General features: G+C 37.5%; 1 protein-coding gene across 2 annotated transcripts in view; it reads right to left on the bottom strand.

Annotated features, from left to right (window-relative positions):
- Positions 1–14,009, bottom strand: part of WASHC5 (WASH complex subunit 5) — a 67,273-nt gene that overhangs the window by 31,450 nt on the left and 21,814 nt on the right. For both annotated transcript variants that reach the window (XM_072603090.1, XM_072603091.1), the window contains 7 exons: positions 13,470–13,583; positions 11,264–11,435; positions 8,593–8,720; positions 4,393–4,522; positions 2,452–2,564; positions 1,779–1,945; positions 1,616–1,691 (listed from right to left, as the gene is read on the bottom strand). In XM_072603090.1, the coding sequence (XP_072459191.1) occupies positions 1,616–1,691; positions 1,779–1,945; positions 2,452–2,564; positions 4,393–4,522; positions 8,593–8,720; positions 11,264–11,435; positions 13,470–13,583 (900 nt within the window). The remainder of the gene's footprint in view (positions 1–1,615; positions 1,692–1,778; positions 1,946–2,451; positions 2,565–4,392; positions 4,523–8,592; positions 8,721–11,263; positions 11,436–13,469; positions 13,584–14,009) is intronic.

Here is a 14,009-nt window from a genome sequence, read left to right as displayed (position 1 = left end):
GGTGCCCAGTCTATAAGGGAAAGAAAGGTCCTCCAATAAAGGGGAAGAAGGACTTCTCTAGTCTTTCCCAACGTATCTGAATTAATTACATCATAATCGAGATTGGCCACAAAGTCATATAAACAATCTTACCCCCAGACAAACCAAAAAAAATTACATCTTAAAGAATTCTCTTCACATTTTTGACTGAATTCAAAAGAAATTTTTCTAATTTTGCTTTTATAAAGATAGCTAATTATAAGTAGTGCCAAAGGGTTGTGTAAGTTATATGACTATATCTATTATAATTTGAAAAAATAGGCTGGACTTTGTATTTTTGTCTCAGAGAAATTTGCTGTAAAGGCATTCAACTTACATAGGGCTACATTTCAATGGAATATATTAATGGAATTAGGAAACATAGGTACATTAGACAAACTTCATATCTTGCTGTCAATGCAAATGAATCACTTAGATATGAGAGGTGAAGGAGATTCTTCATTTTCTAAAGTATTAAGCTCACCTTTTTCTCCTTTTCTTTTATCAGAAGAATTGAAATGGTAATAGAACCTAATTATTGATAATGAAAATAAATGCAAAATTATGTGCCTATACAATCTCTAAAATCTTCCAAGTGCCAAAGCTGGTATAAAGGAGTAGTTTTATCATGCTCCATTTAAATATGAATTAACAAGAATGTTGTAGAATATAATGATTTAACTTTTCTGGCCCTCAAGAAATCATTTCCTCTGTAAATGCTGAATCAGAATTAGAAACAAAACATAGTAAGTAAAGTGAAAAAAAAAGCCTTTTTATCAAGTATTATGAAGAATATTATTTGCATCATAGCAGGTAAATCTATGGCTATGCTATGGATATTTCAGGGGAGGATTTGTGCTTTAGATCTGAGTTGGACTAAATGACCTTTGATGTTATTCTTTAACTCCTAATTCTATGGTTCTGTGATTCAGAAGAGTGGACGCAGGGAAGGTGAGAACGTCTCTTTGAATAGCAGCTGGCAGGGGATATGTTCCACCAGCAATCTGAATGACTAAGAACTATGGCAGGGAGGTATTAAATGCTATCTAATGATGGCAAATGGGGCATCCAACACAAAAGCTGCCAGAGACCATCCTTCCATCTTTGGGGAAACCTGGTCTATTTAAAGCTAAACCTAATGTTAATGTCAAAGAACTACAGTATTTATGTATTCAAACCCTAGCTCTGTTAAAATTTAACTCTTGAGCATAGACAGCTAATAAATAAACTCCTGGACCTCAGAGAAAACTTTAACAATTTTTTAGTGAGTAAGAATGATGGGATAAAGAATCCTGTTAGAGACTTAGGAAAGTGACTAAATAAATTAGAATATTTTACAAATTGAAGTAATTCATTTAAATGCATTACCTTTTAGCAAGTTTAATTAGTTTATTGCTATTTAATAACATATTACACTATTCTCTAAGAAATTCCCATTTTTGTATGTTAATTTAAGCAACAAATATTTAAAAAGGGTACTAACTGAATTTTCAAAGAGGACGGAATCTAGGGCTGACTAAATCAATGAGGTTAACAAATAAAGAAGATTACCATCAGTTGTTGAAGTGAAGCATTTGCTCACCTTGGCCCTGCTTACCTTTAAGAATGTAGAGCGAAGTTTGGTGACCATAGAAGGGTTAACCCTTATGCTTTCTTGCATGATGAACGTGAAACTGAAAAGAACACAGTAATGAGAATGTCTGTCAGGCTTTTTGCCAAAAAGTTGTTCACATATCTTGTTAACAGAGAAGTCAGGTTACCTGTCAATTAACTGCCAGGCAAAGGAAAGGTCACCAATTATCTGCATAGTGATCAAGACCTCCTCTTTAATGTTAATTGTTCTGATCATCTGATGGAGAAACTTCCGTGTGTCAGCAAGAAACTGACACACTTGCAGATTGGACTCCAGTTGGTGAAATTCTTGAACCTGAGTGATGGAAATAAACTTAATGTTAACTTTCCTCATAATATTGAATACCTTCTTTTGTGCTTATTTTCCTGGAAAATAAATTTGAATATAGTCCAATTCTTAACAGTCTCTTAATAAGATTTGTTTGGCAATATATTTAAAATTTTAACTTGAGAAACTGTTAAAGCAGCGAAGTCATAAAGTGATGAATAAGTGCTGATGTGGGCATCTGGACAGAAATAGTCTCTTGGTCACTAATTGTGCAGCTTAAACAAACACATAAAACATACATTTTTTTTCCATTTTAGGAACAATAACTATGATATTCTCATTTAATTTAGGAAGGAAAGCCTTAATTTCTGAAGACTTCTAGGGTTGTTAATGAAGGATAAACTTTGGTTCATATTTAAGAGGCTGGCACTTATATGCTGTTAAATTTGTTTGATGGTAACGGATAAAACAAAGTTGGTCTATGTATAATCATCATGGTAACTGCACAGCTGTACTGTGAAGATTTTTCTTACCTCTTCTAATGCCTGTATTAACTGCACAGTTTTTCTGCCTGCAGCAGTGGAGTCATCATAATTTAAAGACAATATCTGCTTTGAGATCTCTCGGAACCAAGCTTGTAGGTTTTCTAGTAACGAATAAACAAAAGAAAGATTACTAAAGACATGTAATTCCTTCAGTTGCAACATGCTGACGAACACCTTAGTTTAAACTCATTTCAACTAATGATTACTAAGCACTGACTATGCACCCAACACTAGGTACTCACATTTATGATATAAATATGTGGTAAGAGCCTTGCCCTTAAAGAGATTATACTCAAGTTAAAGAGTAAAGATTTGAGGAATAAAATAATTATGTAGCAACATAACCTTCAAAATGTGTGCTATATACAGAAAATAAATGTTATGAGAAGAGAGGCAGCGGAAAAATCGGAGTGGGCAGAGTTGTCAGGGGCAGCTTTGTGGAGGAGATGCAACTTGAAGTGTGTCATGAAAAGCAGATTATACTTATAAACATGGGGAAACGAGTGAGGGGCAGTCTAGAGAGAAGCCACAGTCAAGGTAAAGGATTTGAGGCAGAATGACACTGACGTATTTTGGGAGAAAATGAGATCAGCTAACAACAGTGTAGGTGATGCATTGGGGCTACTTGGTTAGGTATGGGTTGGACTAGGTGATCTCTGAGGCCCCTTCCTGCTCAGATTGTATAGGTGAGTGATGATGGGATAAATCATCTGGATGTGGAGAGTGGGATACGGTTAAATAAAGCTTCCTTTTTTTGCGCTGATTTTATTTTTTGGGTCTATCTTCACAGTGCTTTCCTTGTAACATTTCATTTTATTATCAGTCTTAGGATTTGTATTCTACACTGCTTAAACCACTGAGAACCCATTTCACAGTTAGCAGCTACCATTTTGAAAATTCAGTAGAATTTTCAGTTGAATTCAAAGAATATGTCAATGAAAAATAATGGAAATACAGGAAAGAGAATAGGAACTGAGAGAGTAAGCAGCTTAGCTCTTGTCACACAGACACACAGACAGACAGACAGACACCCCTCCCCTTTCTGGATTAAAATACAATATATTATTAAGCACTTTTCTAAACAATGTGTTTCTGTAAAGTAAGAATGCATTTTTTTGAATTAGGGGTTCACTCTATGACTCACAAGGTCCGGTAAAAGGGAACAATACAACAAACTGAATTACTAGAACTACCAACTACTAATCATGTAAAACAGTAAAGCTACGTTTAAAGTCCTACAAAATGGGCATAAATATACTGTATACACTGACTATATAAAGGATTCTCATATACAGAAACACATATAGAGCACATAAAAATACAACCTCCTAGAAATAACTTTGGCATGAAACTTATATGTTGTCTTTAAGATAAGAGACAACATTTGAAAAACAGTATTTCTCTTCAAAGATGGCCCAGATATCCACAGAAAGCTGTACTGGGAAGTTTTAAGGGATACTTTTTTTTCTAGATACATTTTCCTGAGGCAAGTAAAGGTCCTCAAAAATCATTCCACTGACTTTGTTTTATGCTTTGTGAATTTTTTTTTCCAAAACAGTCTTACAGTCTTCAGTCCCTTTTTTATGCTAATGCAGGCTGCTAACTTGTGTGAAGTAGTCTAATGGGCACGCAAAGGTGGTGAAATACAGAAATCTGAAACTGTCCAGTATCTGTAAGGCTATGTACTGAATGAATGAACTGTGAAAGGGTTAAAGGCAAGGAATGCTTGTAATCCTTTTCTGTGACCAAAGAGGTTAACAAATCAAGAAAAATGGTGGCATGAAATTGTTATTTGAGGATACAGCCAAGAGTAGATCAGCATAAATTAAAAAAGCAAAGCAAAGGATCACCATGTTGCCAGCTCTCTGGTTCTCACATCGTCCTCACGCATATATCTAATGTATCCACATTTTCTTCTTGAACAATTACCATTTTTCTCCATTCTCGTTAGAGGCTTTACTCCTGAAAAGACATCAGCAAGTTCCATCATCCTCTCAGAGCCTTCTTTCTTGTGATGCTCCCATTTGGCTTGCTTTTCTGAAAGCATCTGCTTGAACATCTGGAGAGAATGGTAGAAAAGCCATTTGTAGTTGAAAGAAAACTAATATTAAATACTTTATTGACAGCCCCTGAATGAAATTCATATTTTAACTGAAACAATGTACCCAAAGTAGCATTACTTAAGCTGCTTTCATTCCAGAGTCAGAACAGTGCTGTAGAAAGCTTAGCAGGCTGGGAGCCAGGAGAGATGGGTTTCTGTTTAGGATGTGGCTTTCTCTGCCCAAGTGTCCTTGGGAAAATCACCTGAACCTTCTGGGCTTCAGTTTCCTCCTCTTTGAAATGGAAGATGTGAGTACAGAATTATAGGATTCCCAAAGTTCTTTCTAACTTTACAATTGCTTAACTATTGCTTTTACTTTGTTAGGAAAAACTAATTTACTGAAGAAGACTCCTGTGGGAGTAGGAATCCCTGGGCAGGAGTGAGTCTTAGTTGGGGTTGTGAGAGGAATCTTTGTGATCTAAACAGGATGATAAAATAAGGAAACGATAAAAAAAAATGGAGCAAAGAACAAAAGAGGGCTGACACTATATAGATGAGTAAAGAAAGGGTAATAAACAACATGAACAGAGATCTTCAGAAAGCAGGTGAATTTGGCTGCATAAGTTTCACTGACACATAGTTGAGATGAAACTCATGGGCAGAACATGGCGATGAAAGGACACAGTATATCCAAAAGGAATAGATTAGATTAAAAAAAAGCTGCTGGATTAGCAGTGTCTAGCAAGAGAAGATACTTAAGGGAGGATATCCATAAACCATAGATAACACTTGGGTAAGTGTCAATGCAGGGAGAGGAAACAAAGGAGTATTATAGTGAGAGAAGACCATAGGTCACTAGATCAGAGGAAGGAAATGATAAACTGGGCAAATACCACAAAACTGGCACAGTAAAATAACACTAAAGAAAGGAGGTTTTAACGTCAGAACTATCTGCTAGAAATCTGTCTGCAAAAAAAAAAAGAACTGATAAATTCTTGAGTAGCTTTCATAAAATACTTTAATTCTTCCAAAAGTAAAGAAATGAACAGGGAAAATGGCTGTTCTGGATCTATTCTGACCAATTAGGAAGAACTGCTTGCCAAAGGAAAAATGAAATGAACTTCAGGTACTCTATCTAGTATCTGAAACCATACAGGTGAAAAACTGAGCAGAATTAATAATTTCAAGGAATTCAGGGAAGGGACAGGTAGGATCTCACGACCTAAAATTCCACAGGGGATGTTAGTCCAAGAATTATGTGATGCTCTCATAAATAAAATTCCATTAAAACAAACGAAAATTGTTCCAATAAAGGAAGGAGGAACTATCTAAGGAGACCAACAAAGATCCATAGGGACCATATAGAATTAAAAAAGAAATACAGAATCACAGAGCCAGAGAGGTCCTTGTTGACTGTTAAGCCCAATACTCTCCTATTTACTAGATACAGAGCTAGAGAGGTTATGACTTGTCCATGGAGTACAGAAGAGGGAAGTGAGGACAGCTCTTTGATGTCATAAGCAAAAAAAGTAGCATGGTCTTGTATGAATGGCACCACAAAAACTAGAGTCTGGTGATGGATGCTATGGACAACACTAAGATTTTTATAGCTATCGTGGCAGGGGCAGTAGAATATCAAAGAAAAAGGGGTAATTGCTTGGAATGAATGGGATGATAACAGATGAAGGAAGAAAGGAAGAAATACTGAATTCCTATTTTGCTTCTTTTTCTTTACAAGCAGAATCACATATTTGGGATGGAACCAAAATAGTCAAAGCCTGGTTGAAAGGCAAGGAAAGTGAAGAGAAAGAGTTTTGCTATTTTCAGAGTTCTAGTTCTTAGGCCCAATGGACTGTATCGCAGACTAATGAAAACTGGGGTGTGTGATTACTTAACCTCTATCAGGAATCATGAAAAACTATGGAAAACAGAAGTATCACAGGAAGAACGTTATATATTTATCTTTAAAAAAAATACCTTTACCACCCAGACCACTTCTTCAACCTCATTATATACGTTACTTTCCTTCCTGTGCTCTACAGAGCGTCCAAACTCTCCTCTAGTTGTGAGGCTCCATTTTGCATGGGCTGCTGCTCATCCTTGCAATGACTCCCTTGCTTACTTCTACCTCACAGATCCCTCTGCCAATTCCCCCAACTGCTAGTGCCTTTCCTCAGTAAACAACCTTGCATTTATTCTGTATCCTGTCGTCTCTTCCCATGGAAAGAAAGGCCTCTGAGAACAGACACAGTTTCATTTCTGTCTCTGTATCACTAGCTCAGCCAAATTGCTACCTTCTGCATGAGGCTTTTCTTTGTGTTCCCCCAGTTACTAGCACCTCCCCACCAATATTACCTTGCATATATTTTGTACCTACTTAAATTTGGACATGCCAACCACCTTCTCCAAACAGAATGTAAGTTTCTTGACAGTAGAGACTGCTTTTGTGTCTCAGCACCACACAGAGAATGTGGAACACATTTAATTTAATAAGTGCTTGCTGAATTGATCTATCAAGCATGTAGAAAGTGGTGGTTGAACTGAGCAGGAAATGGAGTCTAAGAGGAAGAGATGAACATGGATTGCTCTCCAAGTGTGGGGGGACAGACTGTGCAAAAAGCATGGAGAAAGATGACAGATGTTGAATGTAGATTACAGCAAAAGGGCCATTTGGGTTCATCCAGACTGTGTGAAGAGGAGTCATGCACAATAAGAATGGAAAGTGAGGCTGGAGCCAAGTGGCAAAAGGCTCGAAATGATAAGCAGAGGTGCTGGTATTTGACTCAAAAGGAAATGGGGAGCCACTAGAGATTACTGAGCAGGGGAGTGATACAGTCAATCTATACTTTAGTAATATCACTTTCTAAAATGTATAGAAGATGGACTAGAAAAGTGAGACCAGAAGCAGGGAGACTAACTAGGAGGCTGCTACAATAGTCCCAGCAAGTGAGGAAAGTCTGAATTAGAGTGGTGAGGATGCGTGTGGAGAGAAGAGACAGATACAAGGGAGATTGTGGAGATCAAACTGACAAGACTTGGGGACTGATTGGAAATATGGAGCAAGAAGTAAAGGAGAAGACAGATTGTGAACTTGGGTAACTGGAGAGACAGTGATGGCTTCAACCAAAATAGGCTATTTCAGAGGAGAGGTGGTTTTGGCATCCCTCAGTTTCCTCAACTATGGGTAATAATAGCACCTACCTCCAAAGGATCAAATGAGATAATATCTGTGAGTGCTTGGCCCAGTGCCTGGTAACTAAATTTTTAATAAATGCTTGTTTCCTTTTTTCTTTTCTTTTTTTCTTTTTTGTGGGGCAGGGGGAAGGGAATGAAGTGTTCTGTTTCGTCTATTCATTTTAAGATGCCTATGGGACATCCAGTTTGAAATGTACAACAGACAACTGGTGATGCTAGAATGGAGCTCAGGAGAGACTAGGGATGAATGTCTCATCTTTAAAAGAATCCTGCAAATTAGCAGTCAAAGTACTGCCACCCCTTTTTTACAGGTGAGGAGGTTTAGGCTCAGGGAGGTCTAAGATCACTCGTTTAGTAAGTACCCTAGTGAGAATGGACTGTGCACATAATAAATGCCCAATAAATGGCTGGTTGCTGGTCCCAGAATGAGGTGGGACTCTGGTTTTGCAATCAGAATACCTTGGTTTAAATCTTGGTTATGCAAATTACTTTTTCTATTTGGGTAAATAAATAGGCCTCTAGGCCCATGGTTGTCTTATTTGAAAAATCAGAGAGAACAGATAAATCTTTAAATCTAGGTATTTGGACTTGAAGTAGGGTGTTTACAGTTTAGTGGAGAGAGTAGTAGACTGCAGTCAGGAATACCTGGGGTTCAAATCCTGCCTCTGAAAATTACTACAGGAGCCGTATGATCATGGATAAATCACCACCTTTGTAAGCTTCGATTTCATCATCTGTAAAATGGAGACAGGACTCTCAAGGGCTGTTGCGGGGTTCAAGATAAGCCAGTGTATATAAAGCATACTGTAAACTTTACAATGCTATGGAAATGTTTCCTATGATGGTAATGACGATGATTTGAAAGCTTCCTTTATAAAATAATCATTTGTTACCTCTTTAAGTATGAACTCAAACTGGGCAGTATCCAGCAGCAACTGGAAGAGGATCTTTGGGTTGTACTTTGAGTCTGTCAGAATTTGGTCCTTGATTTGACGAAGGCGTTTGTTATTTGGATCACAGGCTATATACAGGAGGGAAAAAGTTATCAATTTGCATAATGCTTTCCAAAATACAATTTACGTAAGCTCTTAAGAGCACAGAGAGACTACCTGATTACTTAGTGGCTTCACAAGCAAAATATTTAAGAATAAGAATACATAAACCTCAGCAATCATCTATAAACCAATAATCTCTACAAGATTTGCTCTCTGCTCTACTGAGGAGGCAGTGGTAAAGTGGACATCCTCAAAGTCAAGTATCCTTTCCTCTCATCACTTTCAATTTAAAAGATTATTTCCTGATTAAAAGAATTAGAGCATGCTTCTTCCTGACAATTAGAATAGTCGTTAAGTTACAAATGAAATGAAAAGATCACATAATCTTAGAGCTGAAAGGGACCTCAGCAGAAGTCTAGTTCAAGTAATTAATCACAAGCATTTATTAATCATCTGCTATCTGCCCATCACTGGAGCTACAAAGAACAACCTGAAGTCTGAATAATCACCTCTTTTTTATAGTTTCCACAAGAAGTGATTAGGTAGCCTTTGCTTGGAGATCTCCAGTGAGGAGACCCATAATTGCCTGAGGCAGCTCATTCCACTTCTACAAAGCTCTAATTGGTAGGAAAATTTTCCATTTATTAAAATCTAAATCTGCCTCTTTGCAACTTTGATCCATTGCTCTAGTTCTAGTAAAACAGAACAAATCTACTCCTTTGTATGAGTGACAACTCCTCAAATACCCAAAGACAATTAGCTATCATGTCCCTCCTATACCATCTGACTGCCAGGCTAAATACCCTAAGTTCCTTCTACTCATCTCCATGTGGTATGACCTGTGAGACCTTTGCCATCTTCTTCTGGACATCAGCAGTTGACTTTTAACCTTCTAATCATTTGCCTTTTTCAGGATATCTCTTCCCATCTACTGACAATCAACTTCGACTCATTCCTCAGTGGTTAACATAGCATCAATGCTTCTTATTTTCCCTACTCCAGTGATACTGAACCCCCAATTGAAGAACAGTCCCTCCCCTTGCCCCTAAGCCCCACTTTGTTTCCTCATCCTTCAACTCCAGCCCCAAAGCCCCACTCTAACTCTGCTCTTCCTTCTACTGTGTCCTCTGGGATCTCTGCACCATCATTAAGAAGCTTCCTCCCATCTTAAATCTCTTGTTTTCTCACTCTTCCTATTTTCTAGCACTCACTGAGACTCAAATCCCTCTGGAAGACAGAGTATTAGAGCTAAGATCAAAACTGTTAACAAAAAATACTCAAAATGTTAAAAATGAGAAATATGGAATAAAATGAAAACAACCTAGCCCTGAACTATCGATTGGTCATATATACAAATAAGTAAGATATAAAGTAGAATGTTACAAGGACAAAAGAGAGATGCAGATAAAGTGCTATTAGAAATTTTTGGTTAGAAGGAACAATAATGGCTTTATGGAAGAAATGGTACCTAGTAATGGGTTTGGAGTGAAAGGCTTCAGGTTCAAGAAAGGTTTCAATTATTACTATTTGTGTGACTTGGGGCAAGTCACTTAATATCTCTGGGCCTGTTTTCTCAGCTATAAAATGAGGAGATGGGACAGACAAGTTCTAAGACCTCTTCTAGCTCTAAATCTGGGTGATCTATAATGGCAATCTTCCTGAAGGACACATGTTGGTTCTTTAATTGAGTAGGGAAATATTACCATTTAGCCCCAGGTCACCATCCTGGAAGCATCTTTTGGTGATTTGCCAAAATACTCCAAGGTTTTTCAGTGGATACCAGAAATAGAAGGCACAAATAATGATTTGAAAACCTAGGTCACCTCAACCCCTTTCTTGATGTACTTAAAAAGAACTGATTATGAGACTGTTGTCCCTTATGCTTCCCAGGGGAGCACGAAGGATTGAATTCTCCCAGGTTCCACTCAACTATATCCTTTCAAGCCTTAGCTCTAAAGAAAAAAAAAAAAACCCAACCCAACCTGGCACAATCTAGGATAAGGGGTTGTTTGTAGTTAAAACGCAGCCGAGTGGCTGTAGGGAGAAGAAAGGTTTTTGAAGTACAGACTAGTGAAGCTGGATCACGTAGGGGACATCAGAGGTTCCTCTAGACCATACTGAAGTGTCAATGCAGCCAGGGGTAAAGAATACATGTTGGTGCCATGAAAGGCCAAAGCTTTAGGGAGGACGAGCTTAATCAGGTAATTTTTAACATTGCCTGCATTCTGTCTTTTAAACAATTTTAGACAAACTTTCTGACCTCAAGCTCTCTTCCTTGGTTTCATCTCAACTTCCTGAAGCCTTCTCCTTTCCTCATTACTATTTCCTGGACCACCATTTTAGGAAGGATCCCAGCCATGCTTTTCTTCACTCTACTTCCTAAGTTTCTTCCTCCCATATGGATAGACTTCCACCTCCTCATCCTCCAGTCCTCTTTCTATCAAGCCTTGGGATCAGGTTTTTATTTAAGGGTTCTTCTCTTCTGGACTGCTGTGTATTATGAGGGAGAATGGAACTTTAATTTTAAACATGAAATTTCATATGAAAGGCTACAAATTATGGACATTACCTGAGTCTGCAGTATGAAGCATCAACCACCGGATAGTGACATTGCAATCTCTCAGACAGTTCAGCAGTCGTGGGATGTTATCCAGAACTAATTCCTCCCTTAAATAACCTTCTTTTAGAAACTGCTGCACTTGGGAATGTACCCGCTCCCTGACACTGGCATATCTGCTTGCCTTTGAGGGTAAAAAAATTTAATTAGTTCAACAGAAAGAAAAAAAAATATGTATGTATATGTACACACATATACATACAAAATTTATAACTTGCAAAGCATTACCTAGCAGTGAACCATGTGGCAAACAGTTGCAGTGACTATACAAACTGAATGATATCATGTGAGGAATTATAGGTGGCCTGTGAGGAAGAGGTAAGAACGTAGTTTGATATTGCCAGCTATGTCAATACCATTTACTTTGAAATTCAAGGCAGAAGCAGCTGAAAGGTAGAAACTATGTAAGCCTACAGTAGACAATTAAAATGGGTCAGATTTTAGTGGACAACAGAAATGGCTCTACATTTAGGCAAGAATATCTAGTCTACCTTCTTTTTCCAGAGAGGGAAGTAAAATAAAATTTAAAACATTATTAATGTTTTCCATTTGGGTTGGGACTATCAAGTGATATTCCAACAACAGGCACTAAACAATCCCTTTAAAATGTCACAAAGCAGAATATGTAAATTTGGAAAGTCATCTTGGTAATGAAAAATTAATACTCTGAGAGCATGAAATAATGAACTTCACTTTCTCTGGGATATATGCCAGAAACCAAATTACTTTGTACATTATTTATAAAGTGTAATTCACCTAAATAAAACAGGCTGGACCTTTTTTTCTTTTCGTCAGGGAAGGGGCATATATGGAGAAAAGTATTGTTCTTTTGGAGCAGAAACTTTAAAATCCAGATCGCCAGAGGGAGGAATAGGCTATGAAAAGCTAGCTGTGCTCCCCCAAATAAATTATTCTCTATGTAGGCTTTTCTTTCTCCTTTGAATTAAAGAAACAGAATGAAGCTTTATAAAAGGAGAAGCAAGCCCTTTGTACTTCTGGGAGTCCATTCTCTTAAGCCCATTTACCTGTCTATATTCCTAGATACACTCTGAATCACAGATGAAGTTGCAGTGGTAGAAACTATTTCTTAAGGATGCTATCATCACCTTTCACTTTACCAACACAAAACATTAATCTCAGCCAGCTCATTGAGAGTCATTTCTGCTATGAGAAAGATGAGTAAAGAAAGCAAACCAAGTCATTATGGGTTAAGGTCCCTCACTACGACATGTCATTTGGGTCATCATTTAGGCAGTGAGGTGGCACGCAGGCAAGGAGTCATCAAGGCAGGTCTTCCCAGGTGTGTTTGGCAAGGCACATAACTTGTCTCAGTTTTCTCATTTGTTGCTTGTTTGCTTACTGTTTGTCCTTTGTTCTCAAAGGGAGGTGATGTCATGACTTGTAGTGAGTTGGTTTGAAGTGAGGCAGGGCTGTACAAAGCCATCAGCCTCACTCTCTCCTCCAGAGTCAACTGGTTCCAGTGGCCAGATATGGATCAAGATGACTGGAGATGGCCCAGGATGTAGTGGGGGACTTTGGCCTTTTAAAGCTAAGATCTTTAATAGGTCTCAGTCTGACTAAGGCAGCACCTGCTTAGTGATTAAGATTTAATTAAAAAATGAGGCAAAGAATGGCCTCTTTAAAAAAAAATAGGTCATGGGGGGGAAGATGCTCAAGGTTTCTGGCAAACACAGAAACAATTGTAATTTACATTCATTCTGAGCCAATTAGGGCTCAATAGTGAATAACAGCAGAGCCTACCTACTGAGGTCGCAGTTACAGTAAGAAAAGATAATTTATGTAAAGCACTTACATAAATTACACAAAACAATTACAATCTTAAAGTGCTTCAAGCACTTACATAAATTACATAAAGCACTTACAATCAAAGTGTTAATATGAATATTAGCTTTTATCATGTATGTCTTCCTAAAGGCCATAGGCCTGTTTTCTAATTACATTGCATGATTTTAACTATGCAAGGTTATTGCAGCATATTAACACTTAATGAAATTTTCTCATAATTTATCACTGAATTCATGTTATTCTACTGAAATTCTTGTATAAATTTGTCTCAAATTGAACAGAGTATTGATACAGTTTATGCTTTGCCTTGCACACAGTTACGAGCAGTCTTCCTTTGATTAACCAGACATACCTGCTCTCTGATGTTTGAAAGATCCAGTGTGTTATTCAGAGCAGTTTTTGCAGCTTTGTAAGGTTCCCAAGCATCTGCAAGATTGACTGTAATTCCCATGTAAATGCTAATCACCTGAAATAGTAAATATACATTCATTCGTTCAATAAATATTTAATAATACCTATTCTGTATACATTACTGTGGAGGTTACCAGGTCATATGAGATGTGTCCAACCCTCAAGGAGCTAATAATATAATAGAAACTACAGGGAGTTTTTAATTCACTCAACACTAGTTTTAAATAGAGGATGTATAACAACTCAACTTCTCTTATCTCAGTAGAGAGATTCCTGGAAAGTCAAACAAATCAGAGAAAGAAGGGAAGAGAACCTATTCTCACGAAGCTTGAACTCCCAAAGAGCTAACTTTCTTTTTAATTAAAATGTCACTGATTTTAGTGCTATAGTGTAAATGTAATTTCTACATTGACATCTAGCCAGAAAAAAGGGGCAGAATTACAACCTTCCTCTTCATCATTCAATTCTAACTCCTCTAAGA

Source organism: Notamacropus eugenii, chromosome 4 (genome assembly GCF_028372415.1).
Source record: "Notamacropus eugenii isolate mMacEug1 chromosome 4, mMacEug1.pri_v2, whole genome shotgun sequence".
Lineage (NCBI taxonomy): Eukaryota > Metazoa > Chordata > Mammalia > Diprotodontia > Macropodidae > Notamacropus > Notamacropus eugenii.
This window is presented reverse-complemented; position numbering and strand designations above follow the sequence as displayed.